General features: G+C 37.2%; 1 protein-coding gene across 1 annotated transcript in view; it reads left to right on the forward strand.

The window, feature by feature from the left end:
* LOC103031660 (homer protein homolog 3) overlaps nt 1-21,740 on the forward strand; it is a 61,791-nt gene that overhangs the window by 17,474 nt on the left and 22,577 nt on the right. Inside the window, exons 3-7 of the mRNA XM_022678831.2 lie at nt 1,505-1,661; nt 8,268-8,399; nt 9,027-9,134; nt 18,636-18,769; nt 21,576-21,732. Coding sequence (XP_022534552.2) covers nt 1,505-1,661; nt 8,268-8,399; nt 9,027-9,134; nt 18,636-18,769; nt 21,576-21,732 — 688 coding nt within the window. The remainder of the gene's footprint in view (nt 1-1,504; nt 1,662-8,267; nt 8,400-9,026; nt 9,135-18,635; nt 18,770-21,575; nt 21,733-21,740) is intronic.

Below are 21,740 nucleotides of genomic sequence, written 5' to 3' on the forward strand. Positions count from 1 at the left end.
ACTGGTGAAGGAGAACATAACAAGATACATGAAAACTGTGATTAAAAACCAGGGTTATCCCACCAAATATTGATTTCTGAACTCTTAAAACGTAATGAATATAAACTTGTTTTCTTTGCATTATTTGAGGTCTGAAAGCTCTGCATCTTTTTAAGCAAATAAATGCTCTAAATTACAATATTTGGGAGAAATACTGTCTGTATTTTATAGAATAAAACAACAATGTTCATTTTACTCAAATATAAACCTATAAATGGCAAAATCAGAGAAACTGATTCAGAAACTGAAGTATTTTTCTGTTTTCTGAGCTGTATATTTATATTGCAATATTAAAAATACAGACATTTTCACTCGATTTTACCAAAGCGATCAAACAGGTCATGATACTAATATTGCACTGTGTGTTTAATATCGGACTAAAATAAACTGTATTGGAAATATACTTTTTTTCTGTTCAATATGGCATGGAAAATAAGAATATATAATTGTCCTTGTGGATCAAGCAGCATAAAACAATAATACATATAATTTTACTTGCATGAGACATTGCAAGTCTTTCGATGTGACTGCTGCACATGCACACAATGCAGTAACAGTACTAAAACTATATATTGTGCAGTCCTAGTGAAATTCATACATTTTAAATTTTGAAAGTGTTTTTTTTGTGGTTTGGAGAGACATGTCATCTGCTGGTGTTGATCCACTGTGTTCTATCAAGTCTATCAAGTCAGTGCAGTGTTTTCCCACAAAATCTTACAGCACAACAACTGGATTTCATTTTTCAGCAGGGCTTGGCACACTGCCCACACTGCCAAATGTACCAATTGGTCTTATATAATATTCTAATTTTTTGAGACACTGATTTTTGTTTTTTCATTGGCTGTAAGCCATAATAAACAACAATAAAAGAAATAAACCCTTAAATAGATCACTCTGTGTGTAATACATCTATGTAATATGATTTTCACTCATACTTTGAACTGAACAAAGATATTCTAAGTGTTTTGAGATACTCTAGTATATTAGTCTTAAAGAAGTAGAGAAAAAGTATTTTAACTGTAAAAATGCCTATGTTAGACTTGTTCTTCCCTCATCCTCTTAAATTTCATGCTTCACTGTATCAAGCATATGCATATTAGGCTTTTTTAATGCATATTTTATGTCTAAAGCATAATTTTAGCTTGCTTTTAATGGATGGATGAAAAGTAACTCAATAGAAAGCTAAACTAAGACTGACCGGTTTGAACATAATGGGGATTTTATGGCCGTCCTTTGGGAGGCAGTTTATGTGATATTGATTTCAGGTCTTAAATAGAGGCACTTGTGTGTTCAGTGATGGCGGTCACTTTACCCTGCATTGTAAATGCAAGTTAAACATCTTTGGACAGTGTTGTGCTTGAGTGTTAATGTTATCTTAAAGCTTTTAAAAGTGTGTGTGTGTTTAACTCATTCCCGCTCTGAGACTCGTGTCCCATCCCACTTTCTCTGTGTGTTTCTCTCACAGGGAGCAGCCCATTTTCAGCTCTCGAGCTCATGTGTTCCAGATCGATCCAGCCACTAAACGTAACTGGATTCCAGCCAGCAAGCATGCTGTCACCGTCTCCTTCTTCTACGACGCCAACCGGCACGCCTACCGCATTATCAGTGTGGGGGGCACCAAGGTGAGCCAGCTTTCACCAATCATGAGCTTGCAGTACCCTCCAAACGTATTAAAACAGTGAGGCAGATCCCTTTATTTCTGCTGTAAACTGAAAAAATCATTTGGGTGTGACATTAAAAGATGAATATAAGAAAAATATCAACATTTTAGTTTTTATTTCCAGGTTTTACATCTAAATCTGATACACAGTTTAGAAGATAGCACCTTCTGTCTGAACCCACCCAGCTTTCTTGTGAACAAAAGTATTTTAATAGATAAACTTAAATAAAGTAAATTAAAATGAATAAGGGTTATTACAATCAATTACACCAAGATAATATAGTTTGACATTAAAGGCCTCATTTCTTTGCCACTTTTTATTGATTTTATTTATTTATTTAGAAGATTTATTCATTTAATTATAAACAAAATAAATTTTATATACAGAAGACAAAAAACAAAACAAATCACAAATAAAAAGAAAGGCAGCAGAAAGAAGAAAAAAATCTTTAAAGAATAATATCTTCCCCTTTTTTCCCAAAAATAATTTAGAACAATAGTAATTTTCCAAAAAACAAAAATAAACATAAAACATACAATTTTTACTATTTCATATTTTTTATACAAACCAACTTTTATCGTTTTTTTAAACACACACATTGATCTAGCATTTTTAACATCACTCTCCAAATTATTCCATAATCTTATTCCTTGAATTACAGCACACCGCTCCTCCAAACTAGTTCAAAATGTAGGTCTTACAAACATCTCTATCCCCTTAAGATTATAAAAACTCTTTCTCTTAACAAAATTTAATTGGATGTTTGAAGGTAATGTATTTTTATGAGCCTTATACATAAACAATAAAATATGAAAGTCAACTAAATCATAGAATTTCAATCATTTGAAACTGATAAAACTGTGTATTTGATGGATGACTGTAATGTTTTCTAGTGATAATTCTTACAGCCCTTTTCTGTAGAATAAGAATAGAATTTGTAATTGTTTTACACGCGTTCCCCCAGACTTTAATACAGTAGATAAAGTGTGGAAAAATTATAGCATTATACAATATATACAGAGCTTTATTATTAAATAACTCCCTTACTTTGTACAATAATGCAACAATAGATTTAGCGATTTCTGTTCTTAAATGATTTATGTGAGGTTTCCACGTCAGCTTTTTTCATAAATGATGACACCCAGAAACTTCACCTCACTGACTCTACAAATCTAAACATCATCAATTCTAAATGGAATATATATATAATTTTCTTTCTATTACTGAATTTATAGTTTTATCCAATTTTTTTTAGTTTTTTAAACAAAGAGTATTAAGTATAGACATGATCCCTGACTTGTATCTCCTTTTTTGCTGGGGATTTTTACTTTTTAATATAAACTGGCATAGATTATATTTTTGCAATATTTTTGCAATACTGGCCAATAGAAATGCTTTAAAGTTACTTGAAATCATTTTTTTACATTTGCTCCTTTAGAAAGTATTTTTCTCTTCTGTATAGTTGCTGTTTTTGAGTTACAAGATTTTTGCTCAACACTGATATGTTCATTTTAAGAACGATTAGCATTAAAGTTTCAATACCAAGCCCCGCCCCCTCTGGAGAGAGTAGAAAAAGTGTTGATGTGGGTGCTGAGGGACCGAACTGCTGCTTTGTGCCAGTGTGTTGGATCGATGGCTGTTAATGGAGCGAATCAGGCGACTCCAGGTTTGGCGGGTCAGAGAAACAGTGCGGCGATGAGAGAGATCCTGGGGGGATGGAGATGTTGATCAGCGGAGGAAGACTCGGCATATTCGTGCACCGTGAAGTGGGCAGGGGGCCGGGCTGCCGGGCTGCCGGGCTGCCGGAGCGGCCGGGTGAATACAGATTGGGGTGTTTGAGTAATGAGGATGCATGGAGTGTCTTGTGCAAACGCCTGGAACAAGCTCCTTAATAGAGAAGACTTTTCTTGAAGTATGGGAAAAAAGGGAGAGAAAAAAAAAAAGCATGTGGTATTTCACATGACATTTTCCACTCTTTCAGTCGCTGAATGAATCACAGTTATTTGCCGGGTTTGGAAGTTTTCCTTGGAACTGCTTTTTTCTGTACTGTAGAGGAGCACGGCATGGCCGATTCTGATTCTTTTATAAGAAATCTTCTTACAGCCATTTGCAGATAAGGATTATAGCCCTCTTATTGTGTTTGTGTTCATTTGTTAGGGAAATCCCCCGCCACAGACGTACCGCTTTAATCTGATCAGTCTGGCCGCATATTTTTGGTGAAGGAGAAGAAAGAGACAGTAGATATGAGAATATTTGTTTACTAGAAAACAATAAGGCCGGTATTATCTTCTGTGCCAGTGGTTTTAGAGCCTGTCTGGTCTTGTTAAAGCAATGAAGTTCAGTAAGTGATTGTGTTTAAGTGCAAGTAGCAGGAGTGCATTCATCCAGTTAATTAAAAAACACCCCAGTTAGGGCCTGTCTGTGGTCAGAAACGGGCATTTATTACGAAGACCAATAGAGACTGACACAGCCTGCAGAATACCAAACATGTTAAAGAGAAATCTAAATGTGGTGTTAGAATTGGAGTGTTCATCTCAGAGACCCGTATTCTTTTCACAGTAGTGCATAGAAAACATACGAGATGTTTCATGTGTTGAAAGTGAGACATTTTAATATTTCATGAAAAGCATGAAATCATTTAGAGTAGGGGTGTGCCATATCGTATCATATGTGAGAATATCACCAAAAATGTTGAATATCATGAACAATATTATACTCTGGAATATCGTGCCATATCACCCACCCTATTTATCACATCAGGGTATCAATTTTTAACTGTTTTTAGTAAAAGAAAAATTCCCACTGTTCTCATTTCCCATTATTTATCTACTAGAGACAGATTATATCTGTCTAGTATCATTTATTTTACATTAATCCTGGATATATGGAGATATATAGACTGCATTATTAGTATCATGACATTCTGGATCATTGACCTCTATTATAAATAAATACATTTAATATCTCAGTTAGCCATAATCATATCATTTGCTCTTATAGAAAGTAAAAAAATCTTATTTTTCTCTTCTGTAAAGTTGCCGTTTTGGAGTTACAGGATTTTTGCTCGATCCTGATATTTGTTTATTCTTAGAACAACTAGCATTAAAGTTTCAATACCAAGCCCCGCCACCTCTGGAAAGAGTAGAAAAAGTGTTGATGTGGGTGCTGAGGAACCGAACTGCTGCTTTGTGCCAGTGTGTTCGATCGATGGCTGTTTTTAGTAAAAGAAAAATTCCCACTGTTCTCATTTCCCATTATATATCTACTAGAGACAGATTATATCTGTCCAGTATCATTTATTTTACATTAATCCTGGATATATGGAGATATATAGAGTGCATTATTAGTATCATGACATTCTGGATCATTGACCTCTATTATAAATAAATAAATTTAATATCTCAGTTAGCCATATCATATCCCATGCAATAATACAATTCAAAATATATTTTCTAGTTCAGTGTTTTGTCATATTGTTTAAAGTATCGTTATCGTGAAAATACCATGAAATATCGTGATATAATTTTAGAGGCATATTGCCCACCCCTAATTTAGAGCTTTCTGACAGCAGCAGATCTTTTAGAAAGTTAGAAATGAGCAACAAAATGCTGGAAAAATAATTGGTACTAATTAAAACAGCTGCATTAAGAGCATTTACAACAAACTCACATGACTGCGTATAAAAACAACACATTTTACAGATGCAGAGGTAATAGAGTCCTTTAGAAGCAAGTATTAGAGGGCAGAGCTTTAAAAAAGAAAGTTCCTCAACATAAAACTACAAAGACATTGCATATTCCACAATATCTACAATACATCATATCATCAAAAGATTCAGAGACTCTGAAGAAATCCCTGTGCACAAAGGGACAAGGCTGAAGGTCAGTACTGGATGCTGGTGATCCTCGGGCCCTCATGCACCACTGCGTTAAATTAAAATATTAAGACATATTTGACATAAACTGGCCTGTATAATTCTTTTTTCCCAAAAAATGTCATAATCAGTAGGCCATTAGAAAATGCTCCAAAATTTGAATACTCGGAAACAAGTTTTTTACATTTGCTTCTATTGAAAGTTAAAAGCTTTCTTTTCTCTTCTGTAAAGTTGCTGTTTTGGAGTTGCAAGATTTGTGCTCAACACTGATATGTTTATTTTAAGAACGATTGAAACCCGACTGTACTGATTCTGTACTGTAATGGAAACACTTGCAGAAATCATTCCACAGTCCACCATGCCATGCAAAAATGGAATTTAAAGCTGTATCATACATATGTCAACATCATCCAAAAACTGCCATTTACATTAAAAAAATGCAGATTTACCTGACCACAGAACAGTTTCTGTGAGCAATTTTGATAATATAACTAGGCTATATACTGGTGTGCCAAAATTCCTTGGACAGACAGCTCCCTATGTTAGTTGATCTTTCTTGTTGCCGCCCACACCTGTATATGTTGAGGTGTTATCTTGTGAGTTGATACCAAATGGATGGGGCATTCTATTTCTGCAGTTGTGCAGTAATTTAACTTTCCTCAGTTCACAACCGAGTGTCACATTTGTACCTGGAATATTTCAGAGAAGGCATTATTACCACCCACAGTGGACAGTGCAGTGGGTGGTAATGATTGTGACCGGCGGCATCTGGCTAAAATTGTCCGTGCAACAGACAAAAAGCGAGTCTCTCAGAAATTACTACATCAACATTAAATGCACAAAACCCCACTGCGGCATTTATTAGCCTCCGTGGGACATGGCAAAAGTCATGGGACATTATTCTAGTACCTTATTACATTATACTAGTGTATATTCTTATTTTAAACTGTATATATTTGTTATACTGCTTGGATGTCTCACTGCATAAAGCTGCAGTCCTTTTAATATTCAGTGTATTATCATTTATTTTATTCTGTAGAGGCGACTGTAGTATTGGACGTGTTTTCAGTTGAGAAGATGAATGAAACTGACCTAAGGGGGTGTGTGTGTATTAGTGTGTGGTTGAGCCGTGGTTGTTCATAGATTACAAAAGCTTATCGGAGTGTGTTGCAGCTCTACCCCACACCTCCAAACTGACCCACATTTTAATTCCACCATGAACTCACATGACTCCAATTCCCCTAGTTTTTAGCCATCTACCCTGGCAATCTACTCACATGACCGCTTGTTTTCACGAGGATTCATTAGTGCAGAGAGAGAGAGAACAAGTGAGACCTTTATAAGCTGCCACTGGACACTCCTTCTTGGCCCGACTCCAGTCTGGTATAACAGTCCTCCTGGACTCATCTTTGACTTAATGGAAAAGGTCATAACTTTTAAAATAAGAGCATGAAGTAGCTAAATGCTAAAAATTAGAAAGCTTGTCCAACATTCATTTAACATAATTCATATATACTATTTACAGTGAGGTACTACTACAACTACAACTACAAATAAGGCTCATTTAGTTGACACACCTTCTCATTCAATATATATATATATATTTTTCCTACATTGTAAATGAATACTGAAGTCATCCAGACTATGAAGGAACACACAAGGAATCATGTAGTAACTTAAAAGTGTTAAACAAACCAAAATACTGATATTTGTGGTGCTGTTAAGTTGTGGTTTCTGAGGCTGGTAACTCTTGCTTAACCTTTCCTGTGCAGTCCTGATGAGAGCCAGTTTCATTATAACATTTTTCATTGTTCATATCATCTTTGCGACTACACCTGAAAATTCTTGAAATTGTTTGCATTGACTGGGCTTTATTTCTTAAAGATTTTTTTTTTACTTAGTTGAGTAGTTCTTGCCATAATTTGGATTAGAACATTACTTAAATAGAGCTATTCACTGTATACCTGTAACTCTACCTCTTCACAACTTTACACTGATGCTCTCAAACACACTAAGAGGAGCAAGAAATTCAAGTAATTAACTCTTGAAAAGTTCAGCACAGCACATTTTTATATTACAATATCTGGTTCCAGTATCTGAATAATATTATTAGCATAAAGTTATATACTCTTTAAAATAATGTCTAATTGTCTTGCTACGATATTATCAATAAATTAGTCTTAAAATATATACATTTATTTTGTAGGTCAATTTATGTTGGTCTATTCTTCATTAATGTTTAGTTAATCTTCAATTAATGTTAAATAAAATGTAAAGCAACTGCCACAATAATGCCATGTCCGAAAGTGCAAAATTTGAGTCAATTTGAATGTAAATATAAATACTCTGAGCAAGAATAACTAGAATACTCTCGCTACCAATTTGCCTTTCAAACAGATCGACACAAAAACCTTATTGGCCCCAATGTAGATCCTTGTGGAACCCTATTTGCTTGGAAGGCATATGTCCACCCCATATGCCTCAGTTACTGTATGTTATATCTGTCAGTTGTTGCTCTTTTCTAGCCAATAACGTATCTCTTCTTCATGACTGATGCATAATCAGTGCAAAATAGGAAATAATCACCTGCAGCATCATGTTGTAATGAACCTGAACCAGCATAACACATTTCCTGTTGCCTTGTAATCTTGATTATGATCTAATTGATGGTTTCATTCCGTCTATCTCTGCAGGCCATCATTAACAGCACAATCACACCCAACATGACATTCACCAAGACGTCACAGAAGTTTGGCCAGTGGGCAGACAGCAGGGCGAACACTGTGTATGGCCTGGGCTTCGCCACCGAGCAGCAGCTTCATCAGGTTAGACCACACAGAGCATAGCATGCTGTAATAACCTACCTTTAGATGCTGTAATAATCTGTCTTTAGCATGTACACACACTAAACATAATGCAGCATCTGTCTCAGGAATGGTCCCATTCTGACGTATTGCTCCTCAGGAAGCTAATATTCGCTCGGACCTCGGGAATTGCAGTTTGCAATTGTGTTGTGTTTATTAGGATTAGTCTGAAGGTAGATTAGCAGTGAGAGGATGAAAATCTCATCTCAGATATATACAGTATTTATAAGCCTCGGATGTAAAGAACACTCAGAGTAGATGAGCTTATATTGCGCATTAAAACACAACCTGATTTGAATAATCTGCTTTATGCAATTATTGCACCGTGAAGACAGGAGCTAATTTGATTTGGGCTAATAACATTTTGTACATGATCCAAGTGAGGAGTTATGATAGGCAGTTGCAATAACGCCATTACTGAAGGGTGCAACGGGAGCAAGCAGCAGCAACTGGAGCATCCTGGTAGTTGAGGTTCATGCTATTGTTTAACCCCTTTTGACGTTAATATAATCCAATATAATATAATATTTAATAAATCCAATTACAGTGCAGTGTCCAGTTTAATGTGGATGGATTTTCTCTTTACAGTTTTCCGAGCGCTTCAAAGAAGTAAAGGAAGCCGCCCGTCTGGCCAGAGAGAAATCACAGGATAAGCTGGAAATGGTCAACCCTGGCCTGAACATCGCAGCCCCACAGGTGTGCTCTCACACTCTTACATACAACAACATGCTGTTAAAGGAGAAATCCAGTGTGAAATGGACTTTGGGTGTAGTAAATTATGAAAACGAGTATCAACATTTTTGCATAAAGGTCTCATTACGTTTTTAGCCTCAAATATGTTAATAGATTTGGTACCTTAAGAAGCATCTTTCTCTCAGATAAAGTTAATAATATATCTTTATTAAAGAAAATAACGTGTCATTCTCAGGGACTAAAAAAGGCTTAAAGTCTTATTTTTCATGTTTAACTGTTATAGTAGGATAGAGTTCAGTATGTTAAGGCTCTAATTGTTCTATTATTTTGTACATGACTGTTCCTGTATTTTTTTTATTACCGTATTTTTCGGACTATAAGGCGCACCGTATTATAAGACGCACTATCAAAGAACGCCTATTTTCTGCTATTTTTCCATACATAGGGCGCATCGCATTATAAGGCGCGTTAAGTGACACTAGAAAGGGTGCCTATATCAAAGTGAACAGGGGTGGCGCCATGTTTCCCTTCCCCCACCGGGGGTGGTCGCTTGCCGGTGGAGCGTCTCAGTATACAAATCTAACGTTAGCTCTTTCAAAGTCAAACGAGTGCTGGATATTAATCTACACAGATTCCTCTCCTGAAAACTGTTTATTTGGGTGAGTAACGTGCTTCAGTTTATTTACAGTAAGCTTAGATTTCCAGATGTCCACTAAGGCTTGCTGCACCAGCGTTAGCATAGCTATCCGCTAGCACGCTAACTAGTCACCTAAACTAGTAAAGTTAACCCAAACTTAAACGACAGCGTTACACTGAGTAATCCTGCGTGTTCTGGTAAGACAGTGAGATATTAGCTAGCGATTCGTCCCCCGTAGCTTGTTTTAACACGGTAAACAAGCAGATTACAGGCTGATAAAACTCACCTCTGAGAGAGTTAGCGCTTAGCATCTAGCTAATGCTAGCCAGGCAAAGCAGCACAGACTTACAGGCCGATAACTCACCTCTGAACGGTGAACGCTTAGCGATTAGCATCTAACTCTAATAATACTGCTCCAGCAGTATTAAAAGTGCTAAATTTAGAAAATACTGATCTCTGAACAGTGAAAAAGCTAGCTAGCTAAGCGGTTAGCATCTAGCTAATGCTATTGCTGCTCCAGCCTCGGAGCGGCACGGCTCTGGACTCTGTATAGCACTGAAACTCTGTATAACGCTGCACGGAGTGTGTGTTTACTGCTCCTTACAACCTGACGAGTAAAATTTAGATAATACTGATCTCAGTGAATAAGCTAGCTAGCTTAGCGGTTAGCATCTAGCTAATGCTATTGCTGCTCAGCCTCGGAGCTGCACGGCTCTGGACTCTGTATAGCACTGAAACTCTCTATAACGCTGCACGGAGTGTGTGTTTACTGCTCCTTACAACCTGACGAGTAAAATCCATACAAAAGGCGCACCGTATTATAAGACGCACTGTCAATTTTTGTGAAAATTAAAAGTTTTTAAGTGCGCCTTATAGTCCGAAAAATACAGTATTTATTTTGTTATGTTGCACATTGCTGTTAATAGTGCACACTGCTGCTACCAAAAAAAAACACTAGATGGCATAACATATATATCTTAATTAAATTATTTAAATTTGACGATTAGTGCCTAATGTGGTGTATTACAGAACACTTGTATCACTTTGCATCACTTATATCAAGCCCACCTTTTGAAATAAGATATTGTCAATTTGATGAATCATACCAATGACTGACCATAGACTAATCTAAAACTGGCATAGGCCTCTCTGCTGTAAAAAAAAAAAAAGAAAATCGAGAATCGAATCGTTATCGGAAATAAAATCGAATCGAGGATTTAGAGAATCGTGACACCCCTACTATTTAGCCCTGATTTATTTCACTAAATTAGTCATCTCTGAAGAAAGACAGGATTTGGCTCCAGGGTTTGTTTTTTTAGAGATACAGCCTTAGTTAAAGATACAGCACTGAGTGCTAGGTAAAGTTAACCCTTAACTTCACTTAACATCAGACTCTAGCAGCACTGCCGCAGGGATGGCGGCACCATGGCCGCAGGGGTTATTCGAACGGCACCTGCTTTGACCAGTGTTCTGTCGTGTTAAGCTGCTTTATGAAACTTTTCTAGTGTTTATTTAAGGTCTTGGTAAAATGCAGAATCAACCGGAGATCCAGTGTAAACTTATAGTTACTTACACAAGATAGCTAACGCTAACTAGCTCTGTAAACAGAGCTGTTAGCTCCTTCTTAGCTGTAGCTCCTAATGCTGTAGCCCGGGTTCAGCACCACCTGTGGGCGGTCCCTAGCTATGGTGGGCGAGGCCATGAAGTCACTGGTTGATGTAGACACCCTAACATATCTCTGATCAACTCATATTTCTGAGGATTTCCTTTTACTAGCTACTGCAGACAAGGGAGCCTTAAGAACAGTTTCATATGCAGCATCCATATACAACTAAGAAAGACCTATAGTGTTTCACAAAGAACAAGAAAAAGTGGGTTTTAGCTGAAAGAGACCTTAAATAGCCCATCTCTGAGCCGAAGCTCCCAACAGACTTAAAAAAATTGCTAGTGATAAGGACGTAGCATTGCCTATGCACAAAAATCACTATTGTTACACCATTAACAAGCTCAAAGTATCCCTTTAATTCACAGGTAGAGTTCTCAGGGGCCCTGACATAAAAAATAGGAACAGATAGCTTTTCATGTGCACAGGTATTTATTAAAAACACTGTTTATACACAGAGTACCTTCAGCTAGTTTTAGGGGTGCCACATTCTTGAAATTACTTCATGATAAATCGAATGATTAGCACAAAAAAAGGTATATTAGGGGAACAGATTGCATGAATATCGACGGAATTCATTTTGCAATCTGTTCCTTAGTCCTACTGCACCTGTTTGTTCATGCTCATCGGTCTTATAACCTAATTTCAAGTCCTTTTTTTAATGAACTAGCTTTTTTAACTTTTTAAAGTTCGCAGTGCCTCATTTTAAGTGTCAGGGCCCCCAGAAATCTTCCAATAAACTGTGGAGCTACTTTGTGCTTGTTGCATTCTAAGCCTGTTGGGAGTATCGGCTAAAAGCACTGTATTTGAAAATGCTGGGGGTCAATAGAGATACGATATTCAACAGAAAATTGTACTCGTCATGTTTCACTATAGACTCCAAGTCCATTTAACACCAGATTTCTCCTTTAAGGAATCAGCAAATTCTGATAAAGGGCTAAAGCTCTTGTAATCTGTATCTCTATTCTATTTGATTGCTGGGATTTATGTTAAATTAGGGTAGAATAGGTTACAAATAAAACTGGCTTTTATTCTCCAGACAAAACTAGGCAAAATATTTGTCTTTAGTGTCAATAATAATACAGAATACAGTCCTATTTAGGCCAATATTCAGTTCCTAGTCATAGGAGTGAGATATATACGTTTCATACTGGTGGAAGGGGCACTAATTTATTATCTGGGTAGCTGAACTACGCTAAGCTAATAAAAAAAAGTATTTATAGTGATAATGGAGAGAATGGAGTTCATATGACAACAGTACCACACAGTATTATCAGGCTGAGGATCTGTTCAGTAGTCCCTGACCTCAGTCTAAACTGTAGCTCAGAGATCCTGTAGATCAGTTTGGGCTCGTCTCGTAAAGCTGCAGCAGAGGAAGAGTTACTGAAACCCTACTCCACCTCAGGAGCGCAGGAGAGTGAAAGTGGGATGGAATGGAAAGCAGGAAAGCGGAGAGGAGAGGAAGCGGAGAGAAAGATGAGCTGGGTCATTCGTCTCACTGGGAAGAGAGAGAGAGAGAGAGGAGAAATAGGCCAGTGATAAAATTATCCCATGCAGTCCTGCGCCTGGGCTCGGCCTGTCTGTCTCCCACTGAATAAAGCTGTTAGGCTTTTCAGGTCAGCGGAGTGATCCGGAGCAATTAAACAATCAGCAGGTTCCGACGCTGTGTGAACAACACTCGTACTCTGAGGCGGAGAGCCTGAGGGCCCCCCACATGCTCCTCTTCACATCCTTGATTGTTTCTCATGAATCTGCAGTTTACTCTCTGTTTTAGTTCACTTTTCTCAGTGGGGATGGCAATGTTGAGTGCTTAATTGCACCTACTCTCACCTGAAGAAGAGGTTCTTTAGAGCAGTTTTAATGAAATAACTACATTTTGGTTTTATCTATAGAGAGCCTCTACAGTGGATATGAATTTCTTAAACCTATGGGTGTAAAAGAAAAATCAATATACTGTACTATAGGGGTGGGCGATATGGCTCTACAATAATATCACAATATTTCAGGGTATTTTTGCGATAACGATATACTTGGCGATATAGGAAAACAGAAAAAAATAATTAATTAATTTCTGGAATATAGTATAAGAGTATAACAGCATAATCATAGTGTGGCAAAGTAAATAATATAGCATAAAATAATATAATGCAGCAAAAAATATTGCAGAATATTTAGTGCATGCAAATAAACTGCAAACTAAAACAATTAGACAATAAATACACTTAAAGCTTCACAGTGAATAATAGACGACTTTTAAGACAGAACAGCCCTATTATCACGATATGAATTTTTAATATCACGATATTTCTGTGTTACGATATATTGTATACGATATAATATTGCCCACCCCTACTGTACTATATAATAAAGTGCTTTATTGATTTTTACCACAGCATGTATGTTTAATTTATAGTTTATATGTTAATACTTCACACTAAATTAACCACTATCAGCTACAAATCTGAATCGTGTTTAAAAGCAAAATCTGCAGCATTACCAGTGTTCTCTTTTTTTTTTTTTTTTGGAGTTTCATTTGATGTTATTTTCCTTCTCCTGCAATGCTTTCCAACTGGACTTCTGCAGTTCTCTCAGGTGAGTAAGAACGTAATTAGTAGAATGAGGATATTCGCTTTCGTTCCCAGCTGGAAGATACAAGCTGTTCAGGGCTAGAATAATAGTAACGTTAGCTGAGTTAAGTTAGCTTTAGCATTTGTTTGACTGCCTGCCTTTTCACTAACATGTGACTTGTGTTTACCACCACTGAGGTAAATGTATACCTAAAATTGCACTTCTAAGCTAAATGTGTGACGGAAGTAGCACTGCTTAATAGGGGTGTAACAAGATCTCGTGGCACGAGATCTCGCAAGATTAAAACGTGACTATATTTCTCGTCAAGCTTAAACAGTAGCGATAGCAGCGAGTGTGGTGGCTGAGCAGAGAGAGCAGCTCTCAGCAGAAGAGGAAAATTCGAGCATTTGTATAGAAGATGCTTCTGCTACTTTTAAGTTGTATGTCTGGCATACCTGTCAAGTTTTAGATTTAAAAATAAGGGATGTTTTCCTCTGTCCGCTTAAAGCCGTCCCACCAGCCCAACGAAGGTTCAGTATCCCTTACATTTTAAGACACATGTAAACCACCTACACACTACAATTAGATTATCAGAATCTGAAATGTTGTGGACATTCCTACATATGTCATTCTTTTAATACAGCCAAATTAAAAACCCTTTTTCTAGATATTAAAAAAAAAGTTAAGATTTCATGTATTTTTTGGCATAAATGCACTCTTTTATATGATATATTTTTTTATTTATTTAATGGATTTAAAATTGAACAAAGGGTGCGCAAATTCTGCAAAATGACTGTTGGTGACCTAAACATAGTATCATGAGCTTTTACTAAAAGGACATGGACCAGATATATATTCCATCAGTAAAAATTTGTCCTAAGGGGCCTACACAATTAATAACTTTTAATTCCTACTTCTTTCTTTTGATCACTCCACCCCTGATCAGTTCAGATAATTTCGGTCCTCTCACAAGCTGTATTTTTTTTTTTTTTTTTAAAGGTTTAATCTGTGTGTTTTAATTCGGAGACGAGTATTTTTAAGCAGCTATCAGAAAAATCTCATCACAGTTCCCATGATTAGCCTACCGTTACCTTTCTTTAAGAAAAATCGCTGAATATCCAGATATGTTTTAACATCAGCTGCTCCGACTAGCTGCTTGAACTCACAGCGACGGGGGGCTTCCCCACACTGACCCTCCTTTGCAAGCTGATTGGCTGTTTCTCCTGAAAGGCAGGACTTTCTCCTTGAACCGGCTCCACGATTGGTTAAGAGACACAGCGCGGTCAGTGCCCTGTCTCCTCAATAATATATATTTTATTATTTTAATAAAATACGGGAAATTTACGGGAAAATACTAATACAGGAGGACGGCGGGAAAGAGGAGTAAAATACGGTACCGGTAGTTTCCCGGCCAAAACGGGAGACTTGACAGGTATGATGTCTGGCTGCATTTTGGCTCCAATGGAAACAATAAACGGTAACAGAGTGAACCAACAAGACACAAACCATATATAAATACTGTAAGTAAATCCTACACGTGACTGTTTCATAGGCAGGTGTACTAATCCCTTAACTCTGTACTGTATTAAAAAAAAATTCTGTCTCTGTTTGCACTTCAAGCATAGGCTTAATATGACTGGTTATGGTTATGCATAGTTAAATTACAAGAGATTTAGAAGAAAAAAAACCAAACCATAGTCTTAATATGACTGGTTGTGGTTTGCACTTACTGTTTGCACTATATAAGACCTAGAAAAAAATTATTTGTATTTTTTATTCTTTTTCTTATTTCTTTTTCTTATTTCTATTTCTTATAGAATCCATGTGTGAGAGAAACCAGTCTGTTAACTTTGCGTTATATCATGTTGTCAAATAAAACTCTAGTTTTCAAGCCATTTTTCATTTTTGACGTTTTCTTTAAAATTTTATTTTTAAATCTCATCTCGTCTCGTTCTCGTGAACCCAGTATCATGTCTTATCTCGTCTCGTGATATTAGTGTCTCGTCACACTCTACTGCTTAAGTAAATTCATTATTAGAATAGCACTGCTGAGGTAAATGTGTTGTGCTTTGCTGATGTGTCTGAATGGTTTTCCTGTCTTGTTCTATTATTCCACCTGATCCAACTTCATATCAGACCCTACAAAGAGTGCAGAACAGGGCATCTCCAGGACTGGGTTTTAAAACCTCTTACCCGAACTCACTGGTTTCATCACTAAACACCTCAACACCCCGGTTTACACCGCTGTTAATCAGGACCCTCAGTACACATTTTCACATATCACTGTTCTGCAGGAGGTCAGTGTCCAGGACCTCCAGCCCGTCCTCTGTCCCGCTGTCCTCTGTGCCATTGTCCCGCCGTGCTGCAGAATGGTCAATCAGTTATCTGGGCTGGAGGCAGAGGAGTGGCAGACAGAGCAAATGGAAGTGTTGCTTTATCACACTGAAGCAGACACACCGTCTGAGTGGGGGGGCTACAGTTACACTCGCCCCCCGGAGTGAAGCTGAATCGTTTTCCCCTCGCTGCAGGGATGAGTGAGCGATAAACCAGCTCTTTATAATGAGGGAAAGATACTGCTTTACTCTTCTTATGAGAGACTTCGAGAAAAATGACTCGAGCTTTTTAAAGGGGAAAACCTATTAAGTCTAATTTTTTACTTTATATAAAATGTTAAATATCAAATATAAATACACTCACATGCCATAAATCACTGGATAGCAGTGTGTAATTTGGTTTGTGAATGCAAACACCTTCAGTTGTGAGGGTTTATCTTGTGAAAGTAAAGTTGAACACTGCCAGTGTGCTCATAGCAAGGAGTTTGAGCGAGGCCTGATAGTCCCATGACTTTTGTCATGTCCCCTGATTGCTAAAGAATGCTGCTCTGCTCCTTTATTTAATGTGGATGTTGTGATTTCTGCCAGAGTTCTTTGTCTTGTTACACGACAAGATAATTTCAGCTAGGGCTGCACGATTATATCGCAATATTAAGCACTGCAGGGCCCATGACGTCACCAGCCCCGCCCCCAACTGGGCGCCGTCTCACATCTGGACTGATCAAGAGCTGAGTCAGCGCAGAGCTCTCAAAACCCAAGGAAAACAGCGAAACAACAGTAATCGGCCCTTTAATCGGGCATTTAAATGGCTTTTTAAAAGGTAAATAAGAGCGTTTTTCACTGGGATTAAAAGCGTGAATTCAGCTGTAACTGGAAATATCTGCGCAAAACTGTGCTGGAATGAGGAGCACAGCTTTCAAAATGTGCGTGTACAAGGACGTGCCCAACCATGTGGATGGAGGCCATGTGGTTACCTCGTGTTTAGAGACAAGACATTGTATGTTCAAATTATATAGCAAACTAAAAATCGAAAAAATGACGATACTTGGTTTTCATTGGGCAGTGATGATATGCCTGATCATTTTGTTAACATAACTGTTTTCTTTCTTCCTGATATTACATTAATATATCTTCATTCAAGCATTACATTAAAAGATGTATTGTTTGATAAGAAACATTACTAACAGTCCTGATTGTGATTGTAATAGAAAATATAAAAAAAAGTAAATCTGCAACTGTCAAAATATAATGAATAAAAATCATTAAATTTGCGCTTTCCAAAACTTCAGTTTAAAATCAATATTTTTGTGAATTCAGATCATGCATTTAATTTTGTTAATCTATTTTTTATGTCTATTTTCAAACATGCAGACTTTTTGATTAATTCCTGTGACTGATCTAAAATTATTAAGTGAAAAAGAGAGTGAACAGGCATTCTCCAAGTGTCCTGTTGTCATGTTCTCGTCCTGTTTTGGTTCCCTCTAGTCTGTCCCCGTGTTTTTTTTTTGTTTTTTTTTGCTCATGCCCTGTGTTTATCCCTTGTCTCCACCCCTGTTGCTCACCTGTTAGTTTGTAGCTCCACCCCCTTGTTAGGTCCCAGGTGTTTCCTGTTAGTCCGTGTGTTTAAATAGTCCCCCTGTTCCTGTCTTCCTCGACGGGTGTTGTACTTTTATCGACTGTTTTTATATGTACTGTGTTTTTGTTTGTTTTATTCAGTTCTTTGTTTGTTTATTTTTGTATTTTTGTATATATATATATAAAATAAATACCTCACATTTGCATCCGCAACCCCCTGCTGTTCAACCTGATACCTGTAGAAATCTCTAAAACACATCAGAATATAAATAACTTATTTTACTGCACAGAAAAATGTTTTCTATCACCTACATTTGGGTCTGTTAAGGGTTTTATGTTAATAAATATGATGGTATTTCTTTTACAACAGCAGTAAAATTCCATGTGTCATGATCCATAATTATTATTGGACAAATCCCACCTCGTGATAATTAAGGCAATTGTGCCCTCTTTGTAATCCATAGAAGCTAAGAAACTATTATATTTGTTTATTTATTTGTGTACTATAATCTGGGTCAGTAGAGTTGTATAGTTGTAGAGCAGAGTTTAGATCTAACAATCTCACCCAGACCTGTGGATGAAAAGGTGCAAATGGTATAAGACTGTGAATTAGATTAGATTTGATCTACAAACTCTTAATTATAAGTATTTAAGCTGCAGCCAGATTTGTTGATGCAGTGTTCCCCCATGCTGAGGTGTGTGTGTGTGTGTGTGTGTGTGTGTTGCAGGACTTGTCAGACGAGCTGCAGTCCCCACCCGTGATGTGTGTGAACGGGCCAGATGACAAGCTGTTCCGCAGCCAGAGTGCAGACATCACACTTTCCTCAGAGAAAGAACGCATCAAAAAGATGCTGTCGGAGGGGTAAGACCTTTACAGCCATGTTCACCAAAATCCCTCAATGAGAAACGTCCAACAAGCTTAGTGTGTGTTACTGAAACACTGCAGTTTGCTGCAGAACTCTACATGCAGATATGAAGATGATTACAGGTGTGGTCTGGATAGACACTGGGATTTGCCACAAGAGGGCGAAAAACTGCTTCTCCCACTGCCCTATAAAAAGACTCTCATAGGCTACTTTTGGGTAGTGTTCCTCTTGGTGAGAGATCGTTGACTGCTGTACTTAACTTAAAACCGCATAAATGTCTTGTCATCACAAATTCACAATGAACACTGGGTATTTATTTTTTTTTTTAGCGAATCAACAAACATTGCATCTTCAGGAGCAAAAACACATCTGGGAAATTTACCAGTTCTTGGGTAGCAGAGGATGGCTTTAGGCAGGAACATGAATAATTTTATCTGTGTTAAATCACTGTCTTGACTATTAGTGGATATGATAAATTCCCTAAATAATGTTAGCTCACTCTAGCTGAACTTTGTGCTTAAATTTGCCAGCTCAGCATCTGTCTTGTAGTCCTTCTGGACACTTAAGCTGTTTCCATCTATTAAACATATTGCCAATATTTACTCATATTTTACTCATATAATACTCATAATCTCTGCTCATGCAGAGCTTTTTAGGCAGATGCTAAGGCTGTGGCTTGCTGTGTTTGCCTGTTATTGCTACATCTAGTCCATACCTGGCAACCCACGGTGTGGAAATAGGACTGAGGAATGGGCAGGCGGCAGTGGACTTGGCATGTTAGTTAGAAGGTTTCTTTTTGATGATACAAGGACGCAAAAACACACAAGAACATATATTGAAAAAAGACCCTTGTCTTTTGTATATGTGTATGGATGATGTTAAAATTACACTTTTGTTGAAGTCCACTGATTGGTAAATTGATTTAAACACCACCCACATGTCCACTAATGCTAATACACAGTCTCTGTTTGTGTACATGTCTCTGAAACATATTTACTCACACATATTCACATGACAGGTTCATATATCTGGGTTTAGGGTGAGTTCTCATGTTTATTGTGGCCATATTTGTGTTTTATTAATTTAATAATGTGATTCACAATGTTTTTCATGTCCACTCTGTCCCTCCCTCGAAGCACGGTCGCTCTCACCCATTCAGAACCAGTCATAATGTGAACCCAGGTGGAGGGAAAGTGGTGCAGCCATTACTGTGTTGAGTCATACATAAGTGCTCCAGTACATTTATGAGCACACACATCCAGCTTTCCTTCGCCGGCCCTCTCCCGTCACCTTGCTTTTGTGTGGCCTTTATTGCCCAGTGGTGCTCTTTTCTAACGAGGGTTGCTATGGTGAGTCTCCGAACACTCTGCTGCCCTTTCTGTTGTAAAATATCAAGAAAGGAGAAAGACGTGCATAGGGAAAAAGACCTCTTTTCCTGGTGGGAGAATGGAACCTCATTCATTTCTGGAAAATTGAATGCTAAAAATAAAAAGCCCATTATCAGGTTTTATTATCTTGGTCACAATTTGCACTATTGCAGATCTCTAATCCATTATTTTACTTTACTGATTAGAAAAGCATATACATACTGTGCATACAGTACATGCACAATGCTATAAACCACAGTCTGGACCAGAAAAATGACTAAAATTTAGTCTAAAAAAAGTAAATTTTGGGTCAACTAAACCATTTTTGGTTTGGTTTGCAATATGAAAACCATTTTTTCTGAATTTTCCAGATTTTCAGACCAATTACATTTTTATTATTATTTTTTTAAATATACTTGTTTACTTTATTAATCCTTGATGTTTTGAAATTTTTACATTTGAGTGTACATTTTGCTTATATATGTGCATAATCTGCAAATTTGATTATAATCTGCAATTTAGATTTTGATTATTGCAAATATTATTATGATTTCACTATTTATAGATATATGTTTGAGCAAAATGATTATCATTGTTTTATTCTTTAAACTACAAACATTTCTCACAAATTCCAAATTAAAAAGATGGAAAACTTTTAGACCTCAAATAATGCAAAAAAAGTTAATATTCATAAAAGGTTTAAGAGTTCAGAAATCAATATTTGGTGGAATAACCCTGGTTTTTAATCACATTTTTCGTGCATCTTGGCATGTTCTCCTCTCCACCAGTCTTACACACTGCTTTTGGATAACTTTATGCCTTTACTCCTGGTGCAACAATTCAAGCAGTTCAGTTTGGTTTGATGGTTTGTGATCATCCATCTTCCTCTTGATTATATTCCAGAGGTTTTCAATTTGGTAAAATCAAAGAAACTCATCATTTTTAAGTGGGCTCTTATTTTTTCTCCAGAGCTGTAGATGGTCCATTTAAAGGGCTCCCAAGCCTAATGTAAGAACCACTGGTCTGAATCACTCTGGAATTGTAGCTGCTGAAATTTGTGCATGGAAATAATGGCAAAATAATGGTAAAAATGTGTTAGTCAAAAGCATAATTGTAAAATAGTTCCTTTCTCCTAAATTTGACTGCTAATGGAGGGCTCCTTTGTAACGAATGGATTTAATGAATGGCTGGACAAATGGTCCTCACTCAAGTCCTTTATATTTTGTTGATTTTTAACTAATTATTTAATTTCAACATCAGACTGAAGCAGCTGCTCTTTAGCTTGTATTAAAAAACGTGTTTCAAGTCAACAGGTTTAGTGTGCTGACTGAGAGACCTGTCAGAATTAATATCTGTGGTAAATTATTGTACTCTACAGACCTCAGTTAATGGGGCTTAATTTTTCTTTTCTTTTCTTTTTGTGTCGGTTCTGCAGCTCGATCTGTGAGATGAACCTGGAGGCCGAACTGTTCACCCTGCAGGACAGCAATGCTAAACTGGTGGCAGCGCTGCATGAAGCTAATGCCAACGTGGATCAGTGGAAGAAGCAGCTGGCGGCCTATCAGGAGGAGACGGAGAGGCTGAGGGACCAGGTAAATCT

Source organism: Astyanax mexicanus, chromosome 4 (genome assembly GCF_023375975.1).
Source record: "Astyanax mexicanus isolate ESR-SI-001 chromosome 4, AstMex3_surface, whole genome shotgun sequence".
Classification (NCBI taxonomy): Eukaryota; Metazoa; Chordata; class Actinopteri; order Characiformes; family Acestrorhamphidae; genus Astyanax; species Astyanax mexicanus.